This window comes from Cucumis sativus, chromosome 1, assembly GCF_000004075.3.
Source record: "Cucumis sativus cultivar 9930 chromosome 1, Cucumber_9930_V3, whole genome shotgun sequence".
Taxonomy (NCBI): Eukaryota; Viridiplantae; Streptophyta; class Magnoliopsida; order Cucurbitales; family Cucurbitaceae; genus Cucumis; species Cucumis sativus.
The window spans coordinates 1937329-1951827 of NC_026655.2; the positions used below are offsets into that span (position 1 = coordinate 1937329).

A 14499-nucleotide genomic window follows, 5' to 3' on the forward strand; every position below is an offset into this window, starting at 1 on the left:
ATGATTTTTTAAACTAAAACTTTGGTCTCTAATTGAATGAGTTTTGAAAAAACTAAGCTAGTTTGTATAGAGAAATTTTTTATTTCTATCAAACACCCTTTTAATTTAATTGATTCATGAGTTGGAATTTGGTTGATTTAATTCAAATTTATTGTGAACTTAAGAAAGATTTTAATTATTTAATTATTTGTGGTTATTAGAACACTCTAATTAATTAATCAACCAACCCTTTATGTTATCCAATTAGATTTGGAGTTTTGAAAATTCATATATTTACAAACCTTTCATTTATTGACTCTAAACTTTACGTAAAAATAATTGATTTTATTTTTTAAATATAAAATAAATTTAATTTTGTTAAGAAAAATAATATTATTCGTAAATCATGTTGATTTTTTTAAAAAAATTATATTTGAAAAGATAACATAAATATTATTAAAAAATATATATATTTTAAAAAAGTTGTTATCGAAATATTTTTCCTTATTTTAGAATAAAAACATTTTTTTAAGAATAATTATGACTGATTTTATTTTTCCGTTTCTTCTAAGGAATGGGTCAGAAGGATTTTACAAAAAGTTCAAACCCTATGATTTTTTGTATTCCAAACACGTATGTGTGTATATATATATAGACTTTCCAATCTCTAATATCTTCAATTAATCCTCACAAAGAAGGTTTCGAAGCGATCAATGGAGAATATGGAGATGAGTGAGAATTGGGATAAAGGGCTTCCGTCAATGGAGAATGTGGAAAGACAAATGGAGAATATGGAAATGGGTGAGAGAAGAATGAGTATTGATTGGGGCAAAGGGCTTCCACCTCTTATTGCTAAAACAATCTTCTCCAAACTTGTTATCTCCAATTTGCCTTCCTGCAGGTTCGTTTGTAAAACTTGGAACCATTTAGTTTTACATTACGCATCCTCTACTCAATTACAATTTCTTACCAATGCTTTTCTTCTCTCCACCTCTGATCGAATGCTCAATTATGAATTATGCAATCCCAAAATGCATTGTATCAATCTTGATAACAGACAAAGTTCAAATGATGTTGATTTTGATTTGGAGTGGGAATTTATTAAATCAGGCTCGTTGCAATTTTACGGTGATTGGACATTTATGATCCTACTGGCCCATCCATGCAATGGCTTGATGTTTATTTCAAAATGCAGTGACTATACATGGTGTCAAGGTATATTCAATCCAATGACTAATGAGTTCTTTCAGGTTTCGGAGCAAGATACTTTTGATGATTTTTATCACTACGGATTTGGTTTAAGCGCGATTTCAAAACAATACAAATTATTCAGAGTTTCTGAAGCAATTCCTTACTCAGAAAGATTTAGACTTATGATTACATTTGGTAGAGATGACACCCACTACACTATGGAAGTTCTTACTTTTGGTAGAAGTGGAACCAACCACATCCCTATTCATAACCAATGGAGGCATCTTCACAACCTCTCTTGTGATTTGATTCATGGTGTTTACTTGAATGGAATCATCTATTGGTTGGGAAAAGAAAAAGGTAAAAAGGAAAAGAAGGAGTATGTCATATATGCTCTTGATGTTGAAACCGAACAAATTGAAATGAGTGTAATCTTGCAAGTTCAAGCAAGTGATGGTAAGATGCATCCATTTAATGGTACCATTTATGCACTTTTTTATATCAACTGGGAAAAAGATAGCAGGACAATTCAAGTTTGGAGTATGCAAGAGAAATGTTCGTGGATTAGACAATTTGTTATTCGTGATATTTCAAAGGAATGGGGATGTCTTGAGCTCATCAAAATATTCGAAGACGGAGAGATATTATTTCTGATCGATTCGGACTTTTTTTGCTTCTATCATCCTTTGACTGAAAAGAAGAGGATTATATCAAAGAATCAAAAGAAGAATAGATTTGTTTGTCAAATAGAATGTTTGAATTTTGGTTCTCTACCGGAGATTTTGGAAGGAACAAGTTTATAATTTTGTTAGCTAAGAAGTTTCCTTTAGATTTTATTGGTTTTAATTAGATTTATAATTTTTTAAAGCTTATTTGTATTTGAATAGAATGAATTTTATTTTAAGTATTGAAATACAACGTATCCAACTCAAATTTCGAGTTATGTTATGTTTGGAGATTGCAGGTTAAGTATATTTTCATAGGAAAAAAAAAAGACTTTAATTAGAGCATGTTTGCAGTACTTCCTAAATAAATTATTTTGTTCTCTTTTCTTCGAAGCTATTCCTTACCACCAAATATCATAAGTCAGATTTAGTTCATCTAAGGTATGTCATCAACAAGCAAAAGTAGGTATCATTTTCACACCAAATAATGAACTGCTTGCATCTATATTTAGCCAAAGAGTATATGAGGTAAAATCAGCATAGGTATCATTTTCACACAAAAAGTGTTTTACGAGGTAAGAAGTAATATCCCATTTTTGTTTAATATCATACCACCAAGCAAGGGAGATGCAAGCCAACATACACTTCATCTCTAACATACTCAACAATGGTTGAAGCAATTGTTTGAGCCAAAAACAAGTAGTAGTATGTCCTACTTGAAGAAGACTTTAGTTTTTGAAACAATATTCTTTAGAACAAAGCATGCAAAAAGAACACAATATTCGATTCGAATTTTGTTGATTTAATTCAAGTTTATTGTGAACTTAAGAAAGATTTTAATTATTTAATTATTTGTGGTTACTAGAACACTCTAATTAATTAATCAACTGACCCTTTATGTCATCCAATTAGCTTTAGAGTTTTGAAAATTCATATATTACAAACCTTTCATTTATTTATTGACTCTAAACTTTTCGTAAAAATAATTGATTTTATTTTTTAAATAGAAAATAAATTTAATTTTGTTAAGAAAAATAATATTTTTTTGTTGTAAATCCTGTGGATTTTTTTTAAAATTATATTTGAAAAGATAACATAAATATTATTAAAAAAATATATTTTTTAAAAAGTTGTTATCGAAATATTTTTCCTTATTTTAGAATTAAAAACATTTATTCAAGCATAATTATGACTGATTTTATTTTTCCGTTTCTTCTAAGGAATGGGTCAGAAGGATTTTACAAAAAGTTCAAACCCTATGATTTTTTGTATTCCAAACACGTAAATGTGTATATATATATATATAGGCTTTCCGATCTCTAATATCTTCAATTAATCCTCACAAAGAAGGTTTCGAAGCGATCAATGGAGAATATGGAGATGGGTGAGAATTGGGATAAAGGGCTTCCGTCAATGGAGAATGTGGAAAGACAAATGGAGAATATGGAAATGAGTGAGAGAAGAATGAGTATTGATTGGGGCAAAGGGCTTCCACCACTTATTGCTAAAATAATCTTCTCCAAACTTGTTATCTCCAATTTGCCTTCCTGCAGGTTCGTTTGTAAGACTTGGAACCATTTGGTTTTACATTACGCATCCTCTACTCAATTACAATTTCTTACCAATGCTTTTCTTCTCTCCACCTCTGATCAAATGCTCAATTATGAATTATGCAATCCCAAAATGCATTCTATCAATCTTGATAACACACAATGTTCTGATGATGTTGATTTGGAGATGGAATTTATTAAATCAGGCTCGTTCCAATTTTACGGTGATTGGACATTTATGATCCTAATGGCCCATCCATGTAATGGCTTGGTGTTTATTTCAAAATGTAGTGACTACACTTGGTGTCAAGGTATATTCAATCCAATGACTAATGAGTTTTTCCAAGTTTCGGAACAGGATACTTTTGATGATTTTTATAACTACGGATTCGGTTTAAGTCCCGTTACAAAACAATACAAATTATTCCGAACTTCCAAAGCAATTCCTTACTCAAAAAGATTTAGACTTGTGAGTACATGTAGTACCGATGACACCCACTACATGATGGAAGTTCTTACTTTTGGTAGAAGTGGAACCAACCACATCCCTATTCATAACCAATGGAGGCATCTTCACAACCTCTCTTATGATATTGTTGTTGGGGATGGTGGTGTTTACTTGAATGGAATCATCTTTGGTTGGGAAAAGAAAAATGTGAAAAGAAAGAGAAAGTACGATATATATGCTCTGGATGATGAAACCGAACAGATTGAAATGAGTGTAATCTTGCAAGTTCACGCCAGGGATGGTAAGATGCATCTATTTAATGGTACCATTTATGCAACTTTTTATACCAATTGGGAAAAAGATGACCTGACGGTTCAAGTTTGGAGTATGCAAGAGAAACATTCGTGGATTAGAAAATTTGTTATTAGTGATATTTCAAAGCAATGGAGTTGTCTTGAACTCATCAAAATGTTCAAAGACGGAGATATATCAGACTTTTTTTACTTCTATAATCCTTTGACTAAAAAGAAGAGTATCATATCAAAGGATCAAAAGAAGAAGAGTTGTGTTTGTCAAATAGAATGTTTGAATTTTGGTTCTCTACCGAAGATTTTTGATGGAACAAATTTATAATTTTGTTAGCAGTTTTAAAAGTTTCTTTAATTTTGGTATATATCAAGGAAAAAGGTTTGATTAGGTTTATACTTGTTTTAAAGCTTGTTTGCGTTTGAATGGAATATAATTTTATTTTAATTTTTGAAATACATATATCCATTGCAAATTACATACTTAGTATAGGAAGATGAGTTGATATAGAATGTTGGACGTTTTACATGTTTAATAGTTTCGAGGAGTATTGATTTCTATGTCTACTGCACTTTTATACTTTAATTCACTCTTAGCATAGTGTGAAGTCATATGAGATATAAGATTTTTTTTAGCATTCATGAGCACTTGAATCTCAAATATTGTTAAAGCTGGACTCTTAAATCATGAATTTTATGATTTGAATCAATTTAAAACACAAACCAATTTTTGTATCGATTTTAACTTTGAACTTTCACAAAAATAACCATTTGAATCAAGTGTGAATTTGACCATCAAACTAATATTTTTGTATCAATTTAAACCTTTAAAATTTAAGAAACATAAGAATTTGAATTCAAATTTTTGTAAGTGTATCAACTTAAATCGGTGAAATTTGCAAAACGAAAATTTAAATGTAAATTGACATATTTATAAAAGAATTTAAGTTCAAATGTAAATAACCCAAGTTATTGTAAGATACATCAAGTTTGGAGTATTCACAGGAAAGATTCATACGTTAGAGAATTTGTTATTCATAATATATAGACTCTTTAAGCTCATTTGAACATTTGATGATGGAGAGAAATTATTTTTTATCAATAATAATTTTTTTTGCTTTTATAATCCTTCGACTAAAAAGAATGATCATATAATCGTTCGACTAAGAAGAAGACGATCATATCAAAATCAAAAGAAGATGAGATATATTTATCAAATAGAATCTTTGAAATTTATAATTTTGTTAGCTAAAAGTTTCCTTAGGATTTTATTAGTGTCTTGATATAGGTCATAAATTTTTTTTTGATTACATTTATTATAATTTTATTTTAATAATTGAAATACATATATTAATTGCAAATTTCGAGTTATGTTATGTTGGGATTGCTAGGTTAAATATGTTTAATAAAAAAAAAAAAAAAAAAAAGAGACTTGAATTAGAGCAGGTTTGGAATACTTCATAAAATAATTAGAGCATTCTCTTTTCTTCAAAGCTATTCCTTAGCGCCAAATATCAGAAGTTTGATTAGTTCATCTAGAGTATGTCATCAACAATTGATAAACAAATAATAGTAACCAAGCAAAAGTAGGCATCTACTTCCAAAAGAAAATGTAAAAGCACGTAACAACATTTTCACACATAATGAACAACTGCTTGCATCTATATCTACCAGTTTCCAAGGTAAAACATGCAACTAAGTTAAGCTTTTGCGTTATATAAATACTGTGCCAAAGAGTATATGGGGTAAAATCAGCATAAAGAGCACTATACGAAACCAAGTTCCCTCTCAAGAGCTAATCTTGTAAGTAAAACTATGGGTAGAGGTAGCTTTCCTGGTAGATGTTGGAAGAACTTCAATAACCCCGGATTATTATTTGACACCTAAGTTTGAATAGCAGGACCAACATACATTCCAGGTCGCATATATAGATCATCGGGGGTCTCAATTTTTGCAAGCCAGGCATGATCTTCCACTTCTTCATCATTTAGATAGAGTTTGGTATCTGCAGCTGATTTTTGCAAGCCACTGTGTGAGATTTGTTGACTAAATAAGAAGCATAAAGGAGAAAATGTTACTTACAAATAGTTGAATAAGGGTAGTCGTGGTAGTACGTACATCGTCTTCCTTTATCCTCGTTATAAGGAGGCGAAAGAATATCAAGCACAGCACAAGGCGAAATCGCAGTGAAACAGTGTAGATTACCTCCAGCCTTCGGGTACAAAACTGACGTTGCACTTGATGCCGTTAGAACTTTATCAACGGCTAACTTAGCCAACCTTGCTGGAAAAAAAATTTCTTTTAGTTTTCTTTTTTGGTTGAGGGAAGTAATCCATTCTCTTGGTGCACAATGTACATGAAACTCTTGATGTCAAGTTCCAGTAGAACATGAAACTCTTGATGTCAAGTTCCAGTAGAACATGAAACTCTTGATGTCAAGTTCTAGTAGAATATAAAATATTAGGTCGCAAACAACGTGAGTCATTTATATATATAATTAGACAAAAGTCTTTTATGAGGTAAGAACTAATATACCATTTTTGTTTAATATCATATCACCAAGCAAGGGAGATGCAAGCCAACATACACTGTTCGTTCATCTATAACATACTGAACAATTGTTGAAGCCCAAAAACAAAGCATGGAAAATAGATGGTTACATTCAGAAGGTAATATTTCAAATGTTTATCTAATCATAGATTCAGTAAACTGCACAATAATCTACAATCGTTTTTTTCTGATATGCAATACACATCCACTCATGGTCATGGTTGAAAACTATAGATGCTCAAGGAATGACATGACCAGTGCATGCAATCTGGTGAAGGCAATTGTTATGGATATAAAAAATGTTAATTTTAGGGTGAAGGCAAAAAACATGACCAGTGCATGCAATGTAGTGAAACTACGAGTTTAAGAAGTGTAGACAACCATCAAGCCAAAACTCAAAACAAGTGATTGTTTTTGTATATCCTGAAAACAAGTTGGTATTAGAAATCAAACCTGAAAAATACGTGGATCCCTTGCTTTCGTGAATGAAGGGAGGTTCCACCCAGTCATATGCTTTGACATGAAGAGAACCATAGAGAACTTTGCTGAACACAGTCATCCCAGGATGGTCGTGAAGTGGGATGACTGAAGAAGTTGGAAAGCAAAATATACATATCTGCTGATATTAAGTACATACCATAAGCATACTTATTACAATAGGGGCTTCAAAAATAACTAACAGCCCGTTGGTAGTTTAAGTCAACCATAGATACAGTTTCTGGTAATTTTGACACTAACTTCTCCAAATAAAAACTAGGTCACAGTGTGGAAAATTCAAAAGGTAATCAATTCTCAGATGCAAGAGGCCTATGCCTCAGGTTTTTCTCCCTGAACAAAACTCAACAATGAATATCGTAGAACCAAAATCCTATTGCCAAAAACATTTCCCTAGAAATTAAAATTGAAAAACCTGTGAATCCAACTTTCTGGTTGCTAAATAATGAATGAACAAGACCTGTTTGAGAAAAGGGATGCATGGGACTGACCGTAAAATTTTCACATTCAAATATGTCAACGTATGTTATTGGCTGAGCCCATCGAGCTATCCTATTCAATTGGCTCAGTCCAAAAAGTCCATGCCCTCGGTCGTCATCAGCATTCTCTTCTTTAAGCCCAACATCCCCCACGCCAACCGTATCTGTGAATAGAGCATATAAATGGGATGTGTTAAAGAGTGGAGTCTAACGCAGTACATAATGTAGTATGTCCTACTTGAAGAAAACTTTAGTTTCTGAAACAGTATTCTTTAGAACAGCAAAAGAACACAATAATCAATTGTCTTGTAATAAATCATTCCTCAAACTCGGAATCAGGGAGAATAAGAGAATACAAACATATACACACGCCCATTGATTGAGATCTCCAATCATCATTATTTCCAATATAGTAAGTAAAGGTAACATCAAAACGTTACCATACTCCACTCCAAACAATTGAAGGATGATTGAAGTTGATGCAGCGGACAAAGTATTAGGCTAAATCCATGGCTAAAAAAGAGAAGTCTATCCCTTAAGATGTCTAGAGAACACTCAAGAACAAAGGTTCTATATTCAGCTTCCAATTTAGTTTAAGAAATTCCCAAATGGCAATTCACGAACTAACCAAGGATCCAATCCATCAATTAAACCTCCAAAACTAAGCAAACCCATGAATGAATCACTTGAATTATGAACCCAGATGGGAAATTAACAAGAATCACAAGAAGAAACAAAAGGGTAGTTGGAAGACCAAATGTAGAAGATAATGCAGTATAAACTTCAAAGCAAGAAAGAGAAATTACCCAAAAGGGAACATAGATTCTTGATAGTTTGAGAAGAAAGTGGAGAGTTCGCGGGAGTTAAACTCTTTTTACAAAGGTCGTAGATAGCCTGAATTTTGGAGCTCTTCTTGTGGCTCATGCTCAAGAACCGAAGAAACACTGAGCAATCCACCTTGTTTTGCAAAAATAATCTCATCTTATCCGTCGCTTTTTGGGTTTTTGAGAACATTTTGAAATCAACAGAAAAAAGAAAAAAAAATTAAATGCAAATTTAGATTTTGGAATGAGATTATGAAATACCGACACGCATCGCAGCCGATGCAATGATGTAATTATCCTCAACAAAATAAAATACATAGAGAGAGAGTTCATATTAATTATAAATAGTTTTAACTTTTTAACTATATGCTTGAAATTATCATTTTCTTGTTGTTTAAATAAAATAAAAATTTATGCAATAACCAATACCTAAAAATACAAACACATATCTAACATTATTTACATCATCCTTAATACTAAATGATCTCTTAAATTAACTTAGTGATAATTGACATGACATTCGAATCTGAATGTATGAGATTTCATCTCAAACTTATCATTATTTTACTAAAAATTTATTGTAATTTTGTAGGAAAAAGAGAGCAACTAATGGTATAAAGTTTATTTTTCAAATATTTTGATAGCTTTTAGTTGAAAATGAAAATTCATCAAAGTATTTTTCAAGTCTATTGTTAAAAAGATCAATAACGAAGATATTATGGATTTGATACATATAACCGAGACACTCATCATCACTGGTATAAAAAGTAATAATAATGATAATAACTCACATACAATATTTCTAATACTGATTTTTTTTCTTCAAATTTTCATTATTATTTTTAAGATTTGATCTAACTACTAAAAAATTAGGTTGTAAAATTAAATTTGAAGCTTATTTAAATTAGGGACTAATTTGTAATTGAACTAAATTATTGGGTTAAGGTTAAGTCCGCTCCATGTCTCCATCAGTAGCCATTACCATTTTGGCGGCAAAATTCCTCCATTTATGCCCAAGCTTTGGAGCTTCCCATTTGAATTTCTTCTCGTCTTCTTCTTCTTCTTCTTCTTCTTCTTCTTCTTCATTGGGTAAGAAGGTTTTTCAGGACGCAAAAGGGTAATTTTGATGGAAGGAAGTAAAGGCGAAGTGGTGTTCAATTCACTCAATCTGAATCCACAGCTGTTCATTAATGAAGCTCTCAATACTGTCGACGATTTAGTTGATGATGCTTTCGATTTCTATCAATCGTATTGTTCTCTCTGTTTTCTATTTCTTTAATTTAGGTTTTTCAATTTTGTTCGGTTAGGTTAATTTTGTTGATTCTTGTTAATTCTTTTTCCCTTCAGACAAGCGTCGGCTGCCTTGAAGACCGAGAGCTCGGATAGATCTCAGGATCTTACCCTAGTAAGGTTTAATTTGTATTATGTTATTTAGCATTTTCTTGTTAATTTCTGAATTCTTAAGTTTGTACTCTTAAGCACTTCTTTGAATTGTTCACATTTTCGCCTCGTTTTATTCAGGGAATATCGCAAGTCCGAGCGTTGGTCCAATTGGGTCTGCATAAGCGATTGGCCATGTGGGAAAAGTACTGCCTTAATCACTGTTTTTCAGTGCCTGAAGGTTTTTCTTTACCCTCAGATGTAGGTTCTTCTTTCTTAATGAGGCTCCTTGGCCAAAGAATAAAAATATCATGTTGGTATCAATATCTGAATTTTAGTTTGTAGTTTATCGATTATATATCAACCTTGATAAATATTTATGTAAAGCAATAAATTAACCGAAATTAGCTATTGAATTGCTTTTGCTTTCAAACTAAGTTGTAGATCTTGCTTTTAAGTAATATTCATATTGAGATTAATAGATGACATCTTTTTATGTTTTATGTGTTTATAAAGGATAGTTGAGATGTTTATAAACCCTTAATATTGATGTCAAATATTCATATATATATATATAACTTTGCCGGTTTCAAAAGTTCTCTATAAATATAACTTACATGTAAATGACCGGTTGCTTATGCAGCGAGTTTCCCATTTATTTTGTACTGACTTGATAGCTTCCTCAATTTTTGGTTCTGGGACGAACAAATTTTGAGGAGAAAGCGCAGTTACTTACTGTGTATCATTGAGTTTCAATTTTTGTTCCAAATATATTCATTGCTACTTTCAGATATAATCACAAGTTTCCATATTTTCAGACCTCAGAGCTTCCTCATTTTGTTAGCAATAACTCAACGTGGTTCCATTGTAACTAGAATGTGGTCGTGACGGTAAAAGATTCTTTTTAGCTCTAAAAGGAATGCGACCAAATGCCTGCAGCACTTATAAAAATCTGTCACTGGGGCATCATGCCTTTTCTTTTTCAATTACATTTGAAATCTCCTATGTAAGATCCAGTTCGATTCCTTTCATTTTGCACCAATATAGTTTACTTTGGGTTGGGCAACTTCTGTCTGTTTCACTGGCATCTCATTGGAATCCCCAATATCTTATTGTCAGGATGCTAAATTATCAATGGTTCCCATCTTGTTTGAGAACTTTGAGTTATGGCTAATTGAGTCTATGTGTTCTTTTAATCGAGTCTGTGTTCTTTTACTACTTTTTCTTCTTTCTAATGCAATAGCTAATAAACATATTTCTGATTCAGATCTAAATATTTTCTTTTAAGTTGTCTTAGGATGAATCACCTGGTGTCACTTCAATAAGTCATGACCATGACGTGGATCTGGATACAGAGCTTGATCTTTTGAGAAATAAGCTCTCCGAGGTATTGAATATGTCGTATGTTTAACACGTGCGTTTAAGTAATTCATATCTCATGAGGAAATATATTCTTCAGGTCAGAAAAGAGAATATTGTATTAAACCAAGAACTGCAAGCTTTGGAAAGGCAAACTGCTTCCAGTAACTCCCAAATCAGTCATTTCAACGAAGCATTACAACTATATGAGCAAAGTTCTGTGAATGACATGTTCCAGGGTAACTAAGTTGTGCTTAAAACCAATTTTTTCTTCCTGCACTCCTGGGTTTACATGCACACTACTCTACTAGTACACTCGTGAAGGCTTCCTCCGAATGAAATATACAAATAATGGCCTCCTCCGGCGGATCATCCTGGTTTGCATTTCTCATGGTGACACACTCAAATAATTCCAAATGACACTTAAGTTAACATCTGTAAAATCATTTCATTTAGGCAATTTTTATATTACACTAAACTCTAACAGTCTCATTTTCTGTTCATTCCATAAAAGAGGAGCTTCTTGCAGTATGTGAATAAGGCAACTTCTCTTGCTATTTTCATTTTGAATGCCACTTGAACAAAGTTTATTCTTTAGTTATTAAATTTCGTTGTACTCAAACTTCAACAGTCGGTAGGTAAAAGTTGTTCATAATAGTAGGAAGCAGAATTCTAACATGTATCAATTTCTTGCAGAAATGATCAGAACTGCATCGGAGCTTCGTGTGAAAATAGGAAAGCTGAAGAAAAGGACGGAGGAAACCAAGCTCGCTATTGTAGAGAAGGTTCATACAAATGGAGACATCTCTCACCATCACAAGGGTAGGATTTTCAAGCTACTTTATTATCAATGAAGCTGGTTTTAGCTTTTTTGAAGCTGAATATCATCTCACATGCTCGTTGATGCTTGTTTCTGTTGTGCAGGTTTCTCTAATGCTAAGCTGGATGATATTCAAGAATTTTTATCTGATTTGAAGAAGATTTGAAGTTATTTCACCATGACTTCAATCTTACTGTATATCATGCTTGCTTACGAAACTTGTCACTATGAGTTCTTCAATGTTTAAACTTTATTTAGCAGTTGTGAGATATTCTAAACAAAATTTGTATTATATATCATTTTGGATTGATGACTATCCTTGGTAATCTTCTTTGAGAGTTTGCAGATGAGCCATGAGTAGTTGGCTCAATCCTTCCTATGGTTTGCATTACACTTTTCAAGCTTATACTTTTATTTACAAAATATTCTAAACTTTCAAAAATTGTAAATAGAATTAGTGGGACTTGAGAAGTTTTGGAATGAGCGCAGAATCAAATGGAAATGAGATTATGAAGTGTCAAAACAATAGGAAAGAGAATAAGATTGTAAACGGTTGGAAATAAATGAATTTTGTATTGCAAGTCAGATTCAAAGTGTTCAATCTAACATAGACTTTAATTTAAAACTAATTATAAGTTCATTTTTTCATTTTCTAGACACGTGGAATCTCGTAGTTTTAATTAGTTTTTGTTTTTCGGACTAACTTTTGAACATATAATAAATAAAATTAGAAATTAGATAATGTATTCATTTTTATTCTAATATTTATATATTATTGTCTTTAAAAAAATCTTTACCTAATTCATAGAAAGAAAAGGTGTTCTAGCAATTAAATTATTAAAGTAAACATGTTAATATTCCACTATTGTACTATATATAATGCAATCATTTTTATTCTCATGTTTTTAAACTTGAAATAATGCATTATTTGATCGTAATAATTATTATTTTCATTCAATTACACTTTTTTGCTTTTTAAATGTTTTCTCTAAAGTTTGGATCTCATTAAATCAATTACTTTTTAATAATATAAAATACATGTACTTATTTTGCTTTTTTTATACGCATTCATCTCACATATCCACTGAAAGAATCAACATACTAATGTAACATACCGTTACCTCGAACAGATACATCCTAGTTATCTCGAAGAGTTGCGTCCCATCAACATCAAATGCACTAAGTTGCCTAAGATTTTATTTAAAAAGTTACAACCACTCAATCGAAAGTAACATGAGAATTAATGAAAAATGTAGGAGGCAAAGGGACATGTAAGAACTCATTGTACGAAGTCTCTTTTAATATAACATAGAAGAGATAATAAAGACAAAGATAGAAATAAATTAGTTCAGTGGACCATTTTAAAGAGTACGTTTTTCAGTGCCAAAAACAATTGAAAATAAATACCACTTTAGTGATGTTATAAATAAGATAATTTAAAGCAATAATTAAATTTGAGCCTACAAGAGATTGCTTATTTCACACACTACTTAGGCTTCTCTGATAAGCTTTATAATGAGATATGAACTCTTTAAGAATACAAAAAACACCTTTGAATTTCCTTATAATACATCTTGAAAATTTCCATTTCTGCACTCAAAATCTTCACCCCAACCATGGCCAAAACAAGAAACAAAAACATAAAGGCGAAGAAGAGGGACCGAGCTCGAACGATAGCAAAACGATTTAGAGTCGAGAACTTTACAAGGCAAAAACTTGTTCTGACAGAGAAGCTTGAAGAGACCTCAAAGGAAAGAATGGAGGTAAGAGCTTTGCATGAAATCAAGTTTGGGATATCATTCACAATTCCTGATAGAATGGCTACAGAAATTAGTGATAAGAAAAGGATAAGTGGATTACACCCGTTGAGGATCACAAGAGTTCCATATGGAGGGCCAATGGAGTTTCATGAGATTGTAAAAGAGGCTGAGAAAGGTTCAGCTCCATTGAAGAATCAGCAAAAAGGGAAGCCACCAAATCCTAAAGCAGCATATCATAGGAGCTGCTTGAATGAATGGCATCCTCAAGTGTTTCATTTCATCTCTAATTCTTATTGTCCTGACAAGTTTGGGGGATTTATAGATTGAAAGGGAATTAGTAAGAATAGCTATAGACCAATCAAACCAAATCACTTAATCGAACGTTTATTCGTAAAATTGTGAGACTAAAAAGGTTATAACTACATTCTTCAATGTGTAGGGATCAACCCAACCTATATTGACCGGTTGATTTGTCGGTTTGTGATTTTTTTTAATATAATAAACGCTCTTTCGATTAATTTTTCACAAACAATTCTATGCAAAAATCACCTTGAATTCAATACGTAATTCAAAAGAAACTAATGTCCAAATTCAAAGTGCATATACAAAACATTCAAAGTCATGTTCAAATCCATTCAAAATAGGAATAAAAAAAAGTCCAAATTTCAATAATAACTATTAGCCTACTACCAAA

General features: G+C 31.7%; 2 protein-coding genes across 6 annotated transcripts; one reads left to right on the forward strand and one right to left on the reverse strand.

Moving 5' to 3' along the window:
• Window positions 1–5639: 5639 nt before the first annotated feature.
• Window positions 5640–8794, reverse strand: LOC101209759 (plant cysteine oxidase 3). Of its 4 annotated transcripts, none has more exons than XM_011650212.2 (5): window positions 8469–8794; window positions 7675–7826; window positions 7142–7304; window positions 6221–6421; window positions 5640–6149 (listed from the first exon to the last, which is right to left on the reverse strand). In XM_011650212.2, the coding sequence occupies exons 1-5, from the start codon at window positions 8674–8676 to the stop codon at window positions 6022–6024; spliced, it is 852 nt and encodes a 283-aa protein (XP_011648514.1). In that variant the 5' UTR covers window positions 8677–8794; the 3' UTR covers window positions 5640–6021. The 4 variants fall into 4 exon arrangements, with proteins under 4 accessions (XP_011648514.1, XP_031738812.1, XP_004138203.1 ...); XM_031882952.1 differs by having other exon boundaries at window positions 6257–6421; window positions 7142–7307; XM_004138155.3 differs by having other exon boundaries at window positions 7142–7307.
• Window positions 8795–9440: 646 nt separating this feature from the next.
• LOC101210006 (protein MIS12 homolog) lies at window positions 9441–12438 on the forward strand. Of its 2 annotated transcripts, none has more exons than XM_031886382.1 (7): window positions 9441–9734; window positions 9834–9896; window positions 10008–10107; window positions 11164–11253; window positions 11326–11464; window positions 11922–12047; window positions 12150–12438. In XM_031886382.1, exons 1-7 carry the CDS (start codon window positions 9613–9615, stop codon window positions 12209–12211), a joined length of 702 nt encoding a protein of 233 aa, XP_031742242.1. In that variant the 5' UTR covers window positions 9441–9612; the 3' UTR covers window positions 12212–12438. The 2 variants fall into 2 exon arrangements, with proteins under 2 accessions (XP_031742242.1, XP_004138204.3); XM_004138156.3 differs by having other exon boundaries at window positions 9448–9734; window positions 9834–9891; window positions 10008–10127.
• Window positions 12439–14499: the final 2061 nt, after the last annotated feature.

Coding starts and splice junctions, on each gene's coding strand:
- LOC101209759 (XM_004138155.3), bottom strand. CDS start 8,676: ATGTTCTCAAAAACCCAAAAAGCGACGGATAAGATGAGATTATTTTTG. Junction 7,827..8,468: donor GAATCTATGTTCCCTTTTGG/GTAATTTCTCTT, acceptor CTCTATTCACAG/ATACGGTTGGCGTGGGGGAT. Junction 6,422..7,141: donor GGGATCCACGTATTTTTCAG/GTTTGATTTCTA, acceptor TTTTTTTTCCAG/CAAGGTTGGCTAAGTTAGCC.
- LOC101210006 (XM_004138156.3), top strand. CDS start 9,613: ATGGAAGGAAGTAAAGGCGAAGTGGTGTTCAATTCACTCAATCTGAAT. Junction 9,735..9,833: donor GCTTTCGATTTCTATCAATC/GTATTGTTCTCT, acceptor TTTTCCCTTCAG/ACAAGCGTCGGCTGCCTTGA. Junction 12,048..12,149: donor CATCTCTCACCATCACAAGG/GTAGGATTTTCA, acceptor TCTGTTGTGCAG/GTTTCTCTAATGCTAAGCTG.